The sequence below is a fragment of the Lepidochelys olivacea genome (genome assembly GCF_965140295.1).
Source record: "Lepidochelys olivacea isolate rLepOli2 genome assembly, chromosome: 1".
Taxonomy (NCBI): Eukaryota; Metazoa; Chordata; order Testudines; family Cheloniidae; genus Lepidochelys; species Lepidochelys olivacea.
In genome coordinates this window covers 310195012-310210906 of record NC_140411.1, presented here as the reverse complement: position 1 = coordinate 310210906, position 15895 = coordinate 310195012, and the positions used below count along the sequence as shown (strand labels likewise).

The 15895-nt window shown below is 40.3% G+C and overlaps 1 protein-coding gene across 2 annotated transcripts in view; it reads right to left on the bottom strand.

Annotated features, from left to right (window-relative positions):
• CPED1 (cadherin like and PC-esterase domain containing 1) overlaps nt 1-15895 on the bottom strand; it is a 223990-nt gene that overhangs the window by 108018 nt on the left and 100077 nt on the right. For both annotated transcript variants that reach the window (XM_084632653.1, XM_084632652.1), the window contains 7 exons: nt 14361-14465; nt 11522-11691; nt 9279-9338; nt 6401-6468; nt 5978-6022; nt 3464-3650; nt 1865-2033 (listed from right to left, as the gene is read on the bottom strand). In XM_084632653.1, coding sequence (XP_084488779.1) covers nt 1865-2033; nt 3464-3650; nt 5978-6022; nt 6401-6468; nt 9279-9338; nt 11522-11691; nt 14361-14465 — 804 coding nt within the window. The remainder of the gene's footprint in view (nt 1-1864; nt 2034-3463; nt 3651-5977; nt 6023-6400; nt 6469-9278; nt 9339-11521; nt 11692-14360; nt 14466-15895) is intronic.

Sequence of the window (15895 nt, the reverse complement as noted above, 5' to 3'; positions counted from 1 at the left end):
GGAAAGCCTGGGATACAGGCGGGCGCAAACTGCATTGTGGCTGCAGGAGAGGGTGGACAGGAGGGGAGGGGCCGGGGGCTAGCCTCCCCGGCCAGGATCTCAAGGGCTGGGCAGCCTTGTGCCCCTCTTAGAATTTCTTCATGCCTCCCCGGGGGGAGCGTCCCCCAGTTTGGGAACCAATGATATAAAGTAATAGATTAGATTAGACATGTATATGTTAAGATCAGTGAAGATTTGGTTATTATATCTCTGAACATGCCAGGCTGAACTCTGGTTCCATATCAGAGACTCTCCTCTGGGACTAGATTTGATTTCAGTCTGAGAACAAAATTATCCCCTTCAACCTGTAGTGTGGGTTTATAGGATATTTTGCATTGGTTACATATAATCGGAGAAGAGAATTTTGCCACACATTTGTATTGATTATTTTGTTTTTAAGGACCCTATGGACTGCGTTAGTTACTGCCAACTACACACTTTCAGAACTGACAACCTCTCCTTGCTGCGGTTGCAAGACTTACTGCTTATTTCTTCACAATACCTTTTTTTTTAAAAATTACCCCCTTTTCTGTCCCAAAGTCTAAAACGTGTGTCAGCTCCCACTTTGATTACTCTAACTTCCTCTGTAATATGTTGAGAAAAACTGGAGGAAAAGAATCAGGTTTTAAGAGGGGGATATATTGGTGTAAGTCAAGAAGTTTTGTGACATACAGAGAAATGGCAGAGTCGGAGCACACAATGCTGAGTTTAATAGAGCCCTATTGCTTATAATCCTGCCTGCTTGCGATAATATAATTTAGCGCTAATGAAATACTCGCTCTAGATTCCCTGTAAGACCTCCCCACTCTTCAATCTATTCAAAACCCCACAAATGAATTTATCTTCCTTGCCTATTGTCAATTCCCTCTTGGAATCTCTCCACTGATTTCCCCTTCCCCACCATATCAAATTTTAACTTCTAGTGCTCAGCCTTCAAAGACCTGCACAAAGCTATCCTGGCCTACATCTCAGATCTCATATCCTATCACGTTCTCCTTTACCACCTTTGCTCCACTAACAATGAAAGCCTCAATGTCCCTTTGTTTCATTTTCCTACTCCCATCTTTGTGTCTTCTTCTATGCTGACCTTCCGTATGAAATGTCCTTCCAACTGCAGTATGCCAGACCTTAAGCTTTTCTTCATTCAGATCTCTTCTAAAGGCTCAATGCTTCCATAAGGATCCATATATACATTATATATAATGTATTTGCATATACACACTTAAAAAAATCTAAACTTCATTCCTTCCTTTGGTCTGCCCCGTGTGTTTTCACTTTATATGTTTGTCTTCTAGACTATACGTTTTTCATTCATAAATCGTTTTGATATCTGTATCTTGACCAGAGCTGACCCCACTGTCAGCAATAAGCAAAGAATAAATGAATACATAATCACAATCATAACCATAATGATCAAAACATTGCAATCAACTGCACAGATGATCATAGCAACAGAAACTCTACTACATCTGCTTTACTGTTCTGATAACTCTGATGCTTCTTACAAAGAAAGATACAATACTGTGGTGAGTAGGATTTCAGTTGACCAAGGTCATGGCAACTTAGCTTGGAGTTTTCCAATGCATACAAAATACGAAAGGTACTGATGTATAATTTACATTTATAGCCAAAAACCTTTGTAATCCCCCTATTTTATACAATATGGATTGAGAATTCCCAAAGAGTTAGGGGGCCTCATTCTAATCTAAACAGGTTCCATGCTGACTTCAGTTCAGTTACTTCTGATTTACACCAGTGTAAGTGAGATCATAATCAAGCCATATACATATATAAAGTGTATATTCAAAGAAAAAACAAACAGTACCTGCACAAAACCACACACCATATAGTCCTCAAACAAAGGCAGACTTGGGCGGTCTTCTCGATAGACAGTGATTTTATAGCTGCTCACAACCTCGGGGTCGGATTGCGCATTATCTGTTACTAGAATAGTGATTTTATTAATTCCCAGGCCAAGGGGGTAGTTAGCAACACTGCAAGGGAAAACAACAACAGAAAGTGATAGGCCCAATGTTAAATCAGTCAAGATTTGAACAGCACTTTCCACTGCAATTTAAATGGACCTCAGCTTTTAAGGTTTCTATTAGTAATGTTTATTTCAACAGTTTAATATGAATAATAGTGTAAAGTCTAGCTTGCAAAGGCATTTTTTTAAAAAATCTAGCAATAAAGCAAAAATGTGCCAGAAACAATCTAAAAATGTGATGTTATTTTAGCTTTCAACTTAGATAGGAGAGAGCTTCAGAGTTGGCAAGTCAGTCAGACAACAATGACAAGAAAATTGTGAATGATGCAACTAGGGACAATAGTTTCTGGCAGTTTCAAATCAGTGATGAAGTGAGGAGGGAGACAAATGAGATTGAAAATTTTAGCTAGCACTTCAAATTGTGCACTTTCTGAGCATTATGGATTCCCAAATAAACCATTCAACATGATAGACAAGAGCAGTGCTGGAGAGGTTTTTGCTCTGCAGTGAACTGAGAATGGCTGGAACTAACAGAATTTGAACTTTCAATGCTTTTACTTCTTAATAAATATTTATATAATGACTTTTGTTTAGAAGACTCTCGAAGTATTTTGCAAACTCTCATTATATAGCATACACGTCTATTTGCATATCAATCACTCCATGCATGCAACTCTGGGGTGTATTGTGGCAGCCAGCCTACATCAAGAATTTTATGTGACACGGTTTTGTGTTAGCTTTTTTTTTTTAAGAATAAGTCAAGAATAACTTCTCTAATAGAAACCACAGGAAGAGTATTAGATTAATAATAGAAGATACTGGCGAGGACACCAGGACAAACCCCCATAGTTTTGCAGAAAGGACCATAAGACCCTCAATGATCACAACTGGTCAGGTCCTCTGTTTTATACATCACCAAAGACTGCACCTCCAACGGATCCCTTACACCATGGTGGAATGCTGGTCCTATAATGACTAAGACAGAAGGGCTCTACCAAGTGAATCATGGTTCTAGCAGCTCCTGGGTTCATCTTGAAAATCTTCTGTTCAGTTACTGATGAGACCCAGTGCTGCTTAGCTTATATACAGCTCTGTATAATTTGGGCCCTGAATATTTTACCAACAACCGTGCTCGTCTTCTGTACTCAGACCATTGGTGGTGTGAGTAGTTTTATGTAGAAGCTGGAGGGAGATTCTAACAGTTTGGGGGGGTTGTTAACTGGAGTTTAATTGTAATGATTGTAATGGGTACATTTTTAATACATTGATAAATAAATACAAATCTAAAGGACTAAATGTCTGGGCATTCAAATCTCCTTTTGTAATCTTAATTCCTAATTCCTAGTTCTCTTGGAAATGCAGAGGTGGCTGCCATCCTTTCTGTTTCTCCAATATTAGGAATCAGCTCTGTGCTTACAGGATCATTTCCCCCCATACCTTGGTCCCTTCCTCTCATCAAGGTGCACCTGGCACTGACAGTTAGAGGGTTCTGCTCCAATCTTCACTGTCACCACATCAAATGGGACTTCAGTGTAGTACTCTTTGATCTTTGGATTAAATTTAGGATTCAGGTCCAAAGGCGGGCAGGTGAAGATTTGCCTGATATGAGATAGGGTATCTTTATCTGTTCCAAGAAGGCATCAAAGAAAAAACTGTGACACATATGGACATTTTAAAATAACAAGTAACTGCTGGCAGGCTGTTAAATGATCAATGGTGAGATTCATTAACTCATAGCCAGGCTGAGTCTGTTGCTGCAAGGCATTAATGGATTTTGTATTGACACTTGGGGTAAATTTTCAGACCTGTGCAGGGCTTTTATCATTTTCTGCCCAATGACTTTAGTAGGAGTCACAAAACTAAAAGCTTGACTAAGGCACTGAAAATTTAAGGATTAAGGTCAAAAAATCCTGTCTCCAGTGGATTAATTGAAATGTACATGAGTTTAATGACAGAAATTCACAACCAACTTAGGTATGTACCAGCCTGTGTGAAGGGCTTATGTATATGTGTAGTTGCCAGGAAAAAATCAATCTGTTGGAAACACCCTTACTGCTCATAAGAACTGATCACATGGGTGACATCTAGACTCATGGGATCATTTGTACATCAGGGTGAATAATTTATAAAGAATCCTCATTCAACAAACTGCACCTCTTTTTCTGTTTGTGGACAATCCATAAAAATCATGATTTTCTCAAACACACTCATTATTCTGTATTATCATTATCAAACAAAATGATTTCTGTGAATTATTATTTGCCTGTAGCTCGTCTGTGACAAGTTTCTTGCACCTATTTTAATCTGATCTGTTAGAATCAGATTGCTGGCATGTTTACACATTCAAAATTTGCTTTTTCTGAATATTCTCCAATATTCAATTATAACTGGCTGCTTCTGCAAACATTCCAGCCAGTAAACTCTTTCCCTCAAATAGCTGAGTGAATCTGGAAGCTTAGTATGTGGCTTAAGAGGGCTTAAATATTACACAGGGCCCTGTGTGGGGCCTGTCCACGAGAGTGAATTTAACTGGAGAGTAACACAAAAGGGCCAAGTTCAGTTCTCAGATACATTGTTGTAAATAGAGTTAATGCTGTTACTCCAGAGTTACACTGGTTTAACTGAGAGCAGAATTTGGGCCAAATTCCCCAGAGAACAGGTCATATTCAAAACATACAGCATAGAGGGTTGAGGGAAAGTAAGTGTTCAAAGGATATAAGAAGCACTCCTGAGTTCCCCAAGAGGCCATATGGCCTATGTAACGCACAGATCATTTCAGGATGTATGCTTATTCCCTAAGAAATCACTAATAGCCTTAAGAATTAAAGCAGCTGGAGGGAGGGGTACCTTTCAAAGAAAAATCTTATGAGAGGGGTGAAATCATAGTGTCAGTCAGCCAGGATAGGAATGTTCTTGGCCTGGAACTGACATCTTCCTGGCTGAGCGCCAAGCTTAGAGAGGAGCAGAGAGGAGATGAGGCCCATTGGGATGAAAATTCTTCACCCCTAAGCAGCAATTTGTCTCCCTCTCCCAGAATAACTCTCATAGACAATACAGCCTCAGTTAGACAGAGGGGAAAAGAGCACTGGACACTGAAAAGGTAGTAGTAATGTTCTAAGGTGTGGGATGCCCGGAGCAAATTTAGATGAGCTCATCATCCCCTGAGCAACACCCTAAGACTTTCTTTTGTTTTGGCCTGATACTCAGCTGACTGTACCCCTGAAGAAGCCAAATGTCCTTGCAGCTATATGTGCACTGTTCTGGGTCCCACATAATTTCACCTGGATATAGCAATAAAGAGGTCCGCCTGTACAATGATATATTTGTAGTTGAATGGAGTTCTGGGTGGCTAATGGTGGTGAGGGATATGAAGCAAGGGTAAATGCAGGTTGAAAGAAAAAAAACTATTGAGTGTGTCTCTAATTTTATATTTAAGTATTTCCTTCTACATCACAAAAGAACCACAAATATTGTATTCCTGAACAGATATTACTTGATCAGGAAGGGTTAAGCACTGAACTAATATCCTGTATGATAGTTGAGCACCCAAAAATTTAAAGTTTAAAAAACCACTTCATAAGAACAACTGTATGCAAAAGGAGAAACTATAACTGTCCTTGAAAAACTGTCTACATGACAGTCAGTGGTATAACCAGAAGAAAAACCATAAGGGCTTTGAGATCAATGAATGTCCAAACATTAATATTAGAATGTAAACATAACAATGGCTAACTTTGTGCTTGAGAGTTACTTTGCATAGCTGACTCATTATTGATGGATTCAGAAACATTCTGGCTACTTAATAAACCATGTTTCGTTTTTAAGGGCCTAAAGGCACTCCATTCCCTAAAGAAAGTTGCACAGACACTATAAAAAATGTGTTAAAGCAGTGCCACCTTTTGCATAAAGTTCACATGTTCTGTCAGTACAAAGATATAGATCTTGACTTACCATGACTACAATGCCTTTCTTTAGTCTCATTGGAAAAATGTAATTCTAAAGGGCAAACAGAAACAATTAACTGTGTCCTACTCTACACACTGCATGCAACCCCTATTTGCAGAACCCAAAGAAAACAACCCTCTCCCCCCAAACATAACTGAATTATACCAATAAAAGGGGACACTTGTATTTATTTCAGTTTGGGCCATATGCTGCCTGCTCTACTCCCACTGGAATCCATGGAACAACTTTCATGAGTTAGGGAGATAGAATTCAGCCTTTTATGTTTAGTAAATGAGCCACAACCGTCTAACTGGAAAGCACGAATGTAAGAAACACATCAGTTCATCTGAACCACAGACATTCCCAGATTTTTGGAACAAACAGGAAGAGCATGTGGTATATTACAAGTAAACCAGTCTGATGTCCTACCTTTCTGATTTTTCATTACGTTGAAAGGAGTTCTTTGTTTAACACCTTCTTTTTCTGGGAAAGAATTCCTATCAATGCAATAGTATAGACATTTCTAGATCAATGAGAGGAACAGAATCTATGGAAAACACTTTTTAAAAATTCCTGTCTCCCTTGGCGTGGGGCATGGTACTGTAGTTTTCTGAACAGAAAGATGCACCTCTTGCACTCACATTCCCAATACCAGCAATCTTACCTGAAATGAGCATGATGGAAAACTTACAGCCCGTAGTAAACAATTGCCCATAGCAAGAAAAGGAGAAAAGCAGAAATGCATCTCAAGAAAGTAGCTTAATAGGGAGGAAAACTGGAAGGGGAGGGGTATCCAAGAATAAAAGCTTTCGAATTGCTTGTACATTACTTTTTTACCCATTTTTAATATGCAGTTCGGGTTACAATTTGTACAAAAACAATTTCTTTAAGACAAGTAAAGACTTGAGTAACTGGTAACTGGTAACTGAATTTAGGTGAGTATGGATTTATACACTGGAATGAAGCAGACAGAAGTAATATTAGACTATGTACTTGCTAATCCAAAACCAAATTATATGCCTAAAGCTAGAATTCATACACATTCTTACTTTATCAAATGAAGACTAGCTATCTGCAACTACTCAGGAATAGGTTTCAGAGTAGCAGCCGTGTTAGTCTGTATCTGCAAAAAGAAAAGGAGGACTTGTGGCACCTTAGAGACTAACAGATTTATTTGAGCATAAGCTTTCGTGAGCTACAGCTCACTTCATCGGATGCATTCAGTGGAAAATACAGTGGGGAGATTTATATACGCAGAGAACATGAAACAATGGGTGTTGCCATACACATTGTAACGACAGTGATCAGATAAGGTGAGCTATTGCCAGCAAGAGAGCGGGGGGGGGGGGACTTTTGTAGTGATAATCAAGGTGGGCCATTTCCAGCAAGAACATCTGAGGAACAGCCGGGGGGGGGGGAGGGAGAGGGAAGGAGAAAATAAACATGGGGAAATAGTTTTACTTTGTGTAATGACCCATCCACTCCCAGTCTTTATTCAAGCCTAAGTTAATTGTATCCAGTTTGCAAATTAATTTCAATTCAGCAGTCTCTCATTGGAGTCTGTTTTTGAAGTTTTTTTGTTGAAGAATTGCAACTTTTAGGTCTGTAATCGAGTGACCAGAGAGATTGAAGTGTTCTCGGACTGGTTTTTGAATGTTATAATTCTTGACGTCTGATTTGTGTCCATTTATTCTTTTACGTAGAGACTGTCTAGTTTGGCCAATGTACATGGCAAAGGGGCATTGCTGGCACATGATGGCATATATCACATTGGTAGATGTGCAGGTGAACGAGCCTCTGATAGTGTGGCTGATGTGATTAGGGCCTAGGATGGTGTCCCCTGAATAGATATGTGGACACAGCTGGCAACGGGCTTTGTTGCAAGGATAGGTTCCTGGGTTAGTGGTTCTGTTGTGTGGTTGCTGGTGAGTATTTGCTTCAGGTTGCGGGGGCTGTCTGTAGGCAAGGACTGGCCTGTCTCCCAAGATCTGTGAGAGTGATGGGTCGTCCTTCAGGATAGGTTGTAGGTCCTTGATGTTGCACTGGAGAGGTTTTAGTTGGGGGTTGAAGGTGATGGCTAGTGGTGTTCTGTTATTTTCTTTGTTGGGCCTGTCCTGTAGTAGGTAACTTCTGGGTACTCTTCTGGCTCTGTCAATCTGTTTCTTCACTTCAGCAGTTGTAAGAATGCTTGATAGAGATCTTGTAGGTGTTTGTCTCTGACTGAGGGGTTGAAGCAAATGACATTGTATCGTAGAGCTTGGCTGTAGACAATGGATCGTGTGGTGTGTGTGGATGAAAGCTGGAAGCATGTAGGTAGGCATAGCAGTCAGTAGGTTTCCCGTATAGGGTGGTGTTTATTTGACCATCGCTTATTAGCACCGTAGTGTCCAGGAAGGTCTTGTCAACTGCTGGAAATGGCCCACCTTGATTATCACTACAAAAGGTTCCCCTCCCACCCCACTCTCCTGCTGGTAATAGCTCACCTTACTTGATCACTCTCATTACAGTGTGTATGGTAACACCCATTGTTTCATGTTCTCTGCGTATATAAATCTCCCCACTGTATTTTCCACTGAATGCATCCGATGAAGTGAGCTGTAGCTCACGAAAGCTTATGCTCAAATAAATTTGTTAGTCTCTAAGGTGCCACAAGTCCTCCTTTTCTTTTTACTCGGGAATATGTCACCAACTCCAAATTTGTTAATTCAGCAGATTTCCTCTTACAATGAGTCAAATCCATTTTTGGACATGACTGGAGGCTGGCAAGGTAGATTTACAATAAGCTCTTCCCTACGCAAACCCTGTATAGACTGACAAAGAGAAATGACAGATGAAGAGATCCAAAGGGGCTCCTTTCAGGAGTCATATGTTTCCCCCCAAAACATTCCCTTTGAAGTCCTCTTGAAGAATTGCATTGCCAGAGAAGCCTATTGTTCATCAGTTTATGATTTTAAAAGACAGAAATCCACTTTCTATGTGTGTGTGTGGTGGGTGGGGCGAAGATAGCGAAATCTTACTTTGTGGCCAACCCCCACAAATGTTTTAATGAGACTTGTAGAAAGGACCATTAAAATGAATCATTGTCAGTCTTACATCAGAACACAAAGAATTCAGGATTATCCCACCGAGATAGGAAAAGTGGCAACTAATTTCCCTACTGCCAGAACTTAGCAGATCTGTGTATGTGTGTTGGGCTTGTGCTCCCCAGAAACTGCCCTAAAGCTGTTCATGTTCACAAGCTCCTTCAGAGATGGTGTCCACGGATGTAATGATAGGCATTACAAGTTCACTATTTATTCATTCTCACCTAGGCTTTGACCATTTCATGGTAGTCCTAGATGAGTTTCTGGAACTTTTCTTGATTTTCCTGTGGAAGAAGTGCAGAGAATTCACTAACTTCACTGGGGATGTTAAAATTCCAAATAATCATGTAGATGGAAATGTGGGAAAGTAATGCTGACCAGTAAACTCCTTTGAGTAGGGTCTTCATTCTCTGATTTCATGAGCACCAAGATACAAAATCTAAATCAAGAGGAAATTTTTCAGGGAGCCTCCTTAACTGTCTATTTATACATCCATAAGGGGTAGCTGGTCATGCAGTTGCCAGTTTGTACATGAAACCACAGATCTTGCATATGCCGATAAGTGGGAACAATTAAGGAGCCCATTAAAAATTTGGCCCAAATCTATGAAAGTCAGGATAACAGTCCTTTTGAACAAAACTCATCAAGGCTATGAACCTCAGGAAAGCTTAAAGTTTAAACAAAATGCTTAAACAGGCTGCCTTGGGATAAAGCTTAACTCACGTCTTTTCAGTTTTCAAGCATTCATAGCCATTTACATAGTAGGTATGTCTACACTGCCAAAAAAGAAGTGTTTACACAATATCATTCAGAATTTGTGGAATGAAAGAAACAGAAACTGGACCTCTAACTATTTCACAATGTACACAATACATGCAAGTCACCTCCATTACCAGTAGGTGAGCTGTACACTTGCATTCAATGTCATTAGCAAGGAGAAAATGGGTATGGAAAATAAATATGAATTTCCTCAGCTTTAGAAGAAATACATAGAGTACCAAAATTATAATACCATTATTTTTGTTCTTTCCAGCCAAAAAACTTTGTTAAGATGATGTTAAAATGGAAACTACACATCATCAACTAAGGAAGGTGGTGGGAATCCATACAAGAATATTGTAGTTAGCAATGATCTAATAAAAAAAAAACCCACTAGGTCTGTCAATTAATCGGAGTTAACACCTGCGATTAACTGAAAGCAAAATTAATATGTTAATTTTTGATGCATTAATCACTTATCTGTGGGCGGGCAGGAGGCATTGGCCAGGGGTGGGGGAGCTGAAGAAGACCCAGCCCACAGCTTCCCAGGCGCGGGGTAGGGGGGAGGGCAAGAGCCCCACGCCCCAAACCGTGATAGTGGCTGGAGCCCTGAGCCTCAAGGGGGGCTGGAGCCCTGCACCTCATGCCCTGAGGGGGGTTGATGTCCCCATACCTCATGCAAGGCTGAAGCCCCGAGCAGAGCTGAAGCTCAGAGCTCCCAGCCCTGACCCTATATTGCAAAATACAGAAAACCCCCAAAACATTTAAATAATGGTATTTTAATATTGTTTAACAGTGCAATTAAAACTGCGATTAATCACAATTAATTTTTTAATCTCACAATTAATCGTGATTAATTTTTTTAGTCACTTGACAGCCCTAAAAGGACCCCAAATCTTTGATGAATTTTCTAACTGTGACGAACACCTCTATTTTTTTTTAATAAATCATAATTCACAAAACCTTGTGTATAAGTAACTTTTTTTTCAATTTTGGTTGAAAAAATGTCCCTTTTCCCACTGACAAACAATTGACTTACATTTTAAAGTCTTTTTCCACATGGGAAAGGCTGAAAACTTATTTTTATTTATTTATTTCAAGTGAAAGTTTAAGTCTACAGCAGTCACAATCATAATTTAAGCCCACTGCAGTCAACATGCCAGTCTGATACTATTATTTGAAATCTTAATAACGTTAAAAGTTAGAGTTGCATTTAAAATTAGATTTTCAGAGGAAGGTGTCTCAAGTGGGGCATCCAAAATCTGTGACAACCCAAAATCACTAGTCACCTCTGAAAATCTTGGCCCAAGTTTTTATCTCCTGCCTTCTTTCTTGTTTTGGCTTCAAAATTGGAGGCAAGGAGCAGGAGACCTTTTGAACTCTATTAAACATTCCTATTTTCAGGGTGTAGTAATTCAGAAAATTCACTTAAAATCTACTAGAAAAATTCTACCCCCTAACCCCCGCGATTTTGCCACCAATAATCCTGTGTGTTAGAAGGGGGAGAAAAGGATCCCAAACTGGATTTATTTGGAAATTCAGATCAACCTTAACAAAGGAATACCTCCCAACACACTATAATAAGAAACACTGAGCCAGTGCTTTGGCTGGCGTTAATTGGCATAGACCCTCTTAAGTCAAAAGCTCTACATTGGTTTCCACCAGCTGAGGATCTGGCCCTAGAAATATTATCTAATAGCCATCTTACCATTCTGAGAGATTTGGACGCGCCTCTTTATTCATGAACTGGAACTGCTCAAGTAAATTGGAAAGAAACCAATGTACTGTCAGGACTGACCCAAGCTTTCCCATCGGGTCTACCATGTGATAAACATCATGCAGCAAAGTTTGAATCTTGGGTGCAGAAGATGGGAAAAGCTGAAAGAGAGAAAGTTGATATGTGTCAGATTAGTAAAGGTAAAAACACTTTTTCATAGATTTTTCCTTTATATCTCTGACTAAATCACATGTCGGGGTCTGGTCCTGCAAACTGTTACAATAGGTTAGATGCATACTATATATGTAAAACATAACAAGGAAGCTAAGAAAAATTAGGAACAGATTACATGTGTTTAACAGAATATCCTATTAAGATACATTCCCAAAGTTATGCTGATTATCATGCCTTGCAAAACCATGCTTACTGGTCCCGAAGCGGAAGTCTTATCCCTCAGTCTTCTGTGTCTTGCTTATTTGACTCTCAAACTGAGATGAACTCTTCCCTGAACCAAAAGACCATACCATAGACCTTGCCATCACTAAGCAGAACTCCCTTTCTTTCATTACTGAATTTTCTCTTTGTTGCTACCAAATCATTTCCTATATGATCACTCACCTCCATCTGTCCCATGACCTTCCAGGACCTTCAATCCCTTACTGCCCGTGACTTCTCTGATGCTCTGTGTCCCAATACTTGCTGCTCTTCCTTCACCTCCACTGATCAGTTGTTAAGTCCATTAACACCACTCTCTCTATCCTTGACTCCTTTGTCCCTCTTTCCCCCCGTATAATTTACCCACCAATCCCCAGCCCTGTTGCTCATCCCACCTCTCTGGCAGAGATCCAGACATCAGGCAGACTTCCTAGACACAGATTTGTTCTCTTTTCCTCTTTTCTGCCTTCTTTTCTGCCACCTTCCTTGCAGCTCTGCCTCGCCCTTATTGAGTCCCAGGCATATAAACCCCAACATTTATTAATGGCCACTGACACCTTCCTAAAACCTTCCCCTCTCCTACATCCTCCACCCTCTATGCCCAGGATCTCACTGACTTCAGGAAGAAAACTGACAACATCTCTCATGACCTCCCTACTCCTTCCCCACTCTCCTTCTCCTCCTTTCCATCCCCAGCACACTTTTCTACTGTCACTAAAAGGTCTTGTACTTTTTCCAATCCCTCCACCTGCCCCACCTCTGCACCAGTGTCATTCCTTCCTCCATCTCACCCTTGACCTCTCACTGTCCTCTGGCTCCTGCTCCAAGTACCAGAATGGTTTGGTTCCTCAAGTCTCAAAAAACTGACCCCTGATACTATTACTTTTGCCAATTACCTCTCCAGCTCCCTCTCTCTTTACCTCTAAAATCATTGAATGACCCATTTACAACCATTCCCTCAATTTCCCCCCTCTAACTCTATTCTAGACCACTCTCTCCACCCCACCAAATACATACTCGACAGACATTTCCATTCATCTCTTCCTACCCAAATCTCAGCAGCTGTACTCCATGCTCATTCTTCTGGACCTCCCCACTGCCTTTAAAACTGTTGATCACTCCCTATTCCTTGACATTTTATCCCTCCTCGGCTTCCTTGGTACTATTCTCTCTTGGAAGTCTTCCTACCCATCTGATTGGTCCTTCAGAATCTTTCCTCCTTCCCCACACCCGCTTTGGGGGGATTCCCTCAGGATCTCTCAGTGGTACCCTCCTTTTTTCCCCATTACACATTAAGTGCATTATCTGCTCACACAGTTTCAGCTATGATGGCTATGCTGATGATTCCTAATCTATCTCCCTCCTTCCAATCCCTCATCTCATGCCTCATTCTACTTCTTTGACATTTCTTCTCAGGTTTTCTTCATTTCATCTCTCAACCACTCCTCTCCAGCCTTCCCAACACCCACATCGCCCCCACCTCTCCATATGGAATGTGGCCTCCAAAATGATTTTCTTACTATGTCATTCAGACCATGTCACCCACTCTTTAAATCTCTCCACTGACCCCCTCCAATCTTCTTCATTGCATTCAATTTAAACTTCCTGTCCTCACCTTTGAGGTCCTACATAACTCTACTGCCCACAGCTATCTGACCTCATATTTTAACACATCACCTCTTGCCTATTTCACCACTAATGCCAGCCTCAGGGCCACATTTGTTCATTTTTCTCGTAAGTGTCTTCAAGACTTCTATCAAGCCCTACACATTTCCTACCTAATTGATTCATCAAGCCCTTTCCTTCTCTCATTTGTATACCTCAGACCATTCACCTTTTCTGTGAGCTCCACAAGAAATGAGTCTGACATTTTCTCCTATCCTGTTATCCTCCTTGTTTTTATTTTAGGAAGAATTGGCAGAATCCACAAGACATACACATGACCAAACTGAGTATCCACATGATTTTACTGCTGTAAACTTCATTCTTTCCCATTCCATCCTCTCTCACTGTTTGCTGCCCCCCTCTGCATCACACCATCACATCATATCTAAAGCATAGGCTCCAATATTGCAGTTACACATGTACTAAACTTTAGGCACGTGATAGCATCCTTCTTAAAAATTAAAAACTTGTGATGTACTACAATTCTGTTCTGTTGTGTCGTTATGAAATCAATCATGATTTTATGATGTCTTAAAGAAAAGTACCTGGATTCTGACCATTTTAGCATTTATTTAAATAAGAAATAAGAAAATAAATCCATAATGTTTTCAAAGATTTTAAAAGTAGAAACACTTTCTTCTTAAATAACTTACAGTTGAACTACTATGATATCACATCAAAGGAAATTGCACAATACCAAAAAAATACACAATAATAATGTTTACTTTACCAGCTCAAATTGTCCCATACTCTTCAGCTCTTTTATAAAATGAATCATTGAATTTATCTCTTCTAAAGACAGACATTGCTCATATTCCTTCTGGTAGTTTTCATCCTGCAAAAGAAAGGACAGGAGTAGCTGGTGCACACTAGGTGTACGTCTACACTGCAATTGGATGTGCGATTGCAGCTCGTATAGGCATACCCAAGCTAGCTTTGATACAGCTCGTGCAGCTAAAAGTAATAGTGAAGATGCAGTGGCACAAGCTTCAGTGCAGGATATACAAGTCCACCTGGAAACTTGGGTATGTGTCCCCGCCAGGATCATTGCCACCACGTCTTCGCTGCTATTTTGAGATGCTCTAGCTAGACTAAAGCTAGCATGGGTATGCCTATATGAGCTGCAATCACATGTCCAATTGCAGTGTAGACACACCCTGGGGATGAGAGAGCTATCAGCTTGCTTGAATCATAGGAGAATAACACTGCTGTCAATCCCAGGGAAGGTGTTTACGATCGTATTACTGAATTGATTGAAATACTGTTTCGACCAAAAAATGAGAGACAGTCACCATTGATATAGATCAATCTATATTCCATGCTACACATGCTCTGCATGTTACTGAAAAATGACTAGAACAACAAAAGGAAGTTAACAACATGTGTATAGACTTTACAGCCACTTTTGACCACAGCAGCACTGTGGATACTGCTACACCAGTAGGGTGTGACTGAGGACATAGTGTGGCGAGTGGAAGAACTGTACAACCATACATTTAGCTGTGTGAGGGTCAACAGCTGTCCAGTTGAGTCAGGAGTAGGCCAGGGATGAATGAATACTCTCGCCTATGTTATTTAATGTTCTAATAGATGATCTGATGACAAATTGATTGAGGCCAAAGTAGAAGGTGTGAAATTTAAAGATTGGTCTTTAGATGCTCTCGATTATGCAGATGATCTTGCCTCACTAGGAGAGACTACTGACCAACTACAACTGATGGCTGGAAGAGCGCTGAAAAACTGCAGAATCTATGGGATTTAAGATCAATGGTAATAAAACCAAAGCTATGTATGCCTCTTATAAAATGGAAACAAATGACCTGCTGACACTGCATGTAGATGGCACTGACACTGAATGGGTGAATAGTTTCATTTATCTGGGTAGTTGATTGACAGCAGAAAGTTCTATATCCGAAGTAACATGTCAGATCAATCTTGCATCAATGGTATTTCAGCATCTTTAAAGGCCTTTAGGTGGTGGGATGTCTATGTGACAACTAAGACAAGAGTGTCCAGTGCAGAAGTGATGAGAACTTTATATGGAGCAGAAACATGGCCATTAAGAACAATGGCCATGAGAGGAAAGAACAGTTTTCAGCATCAAAACTTATGGCATATTCTTAATATCTGTTGGTTAGGTTTGATTTTGGCACAAATAAGAAGATACTTAGACAATCCCAGCAAGTTGCAGTCTTGCACCAGTCGAGACCAAGACGACTGCAATGATGGGGTAATGACCAGTGTAGAGAGAAAGGTATGCTTTTG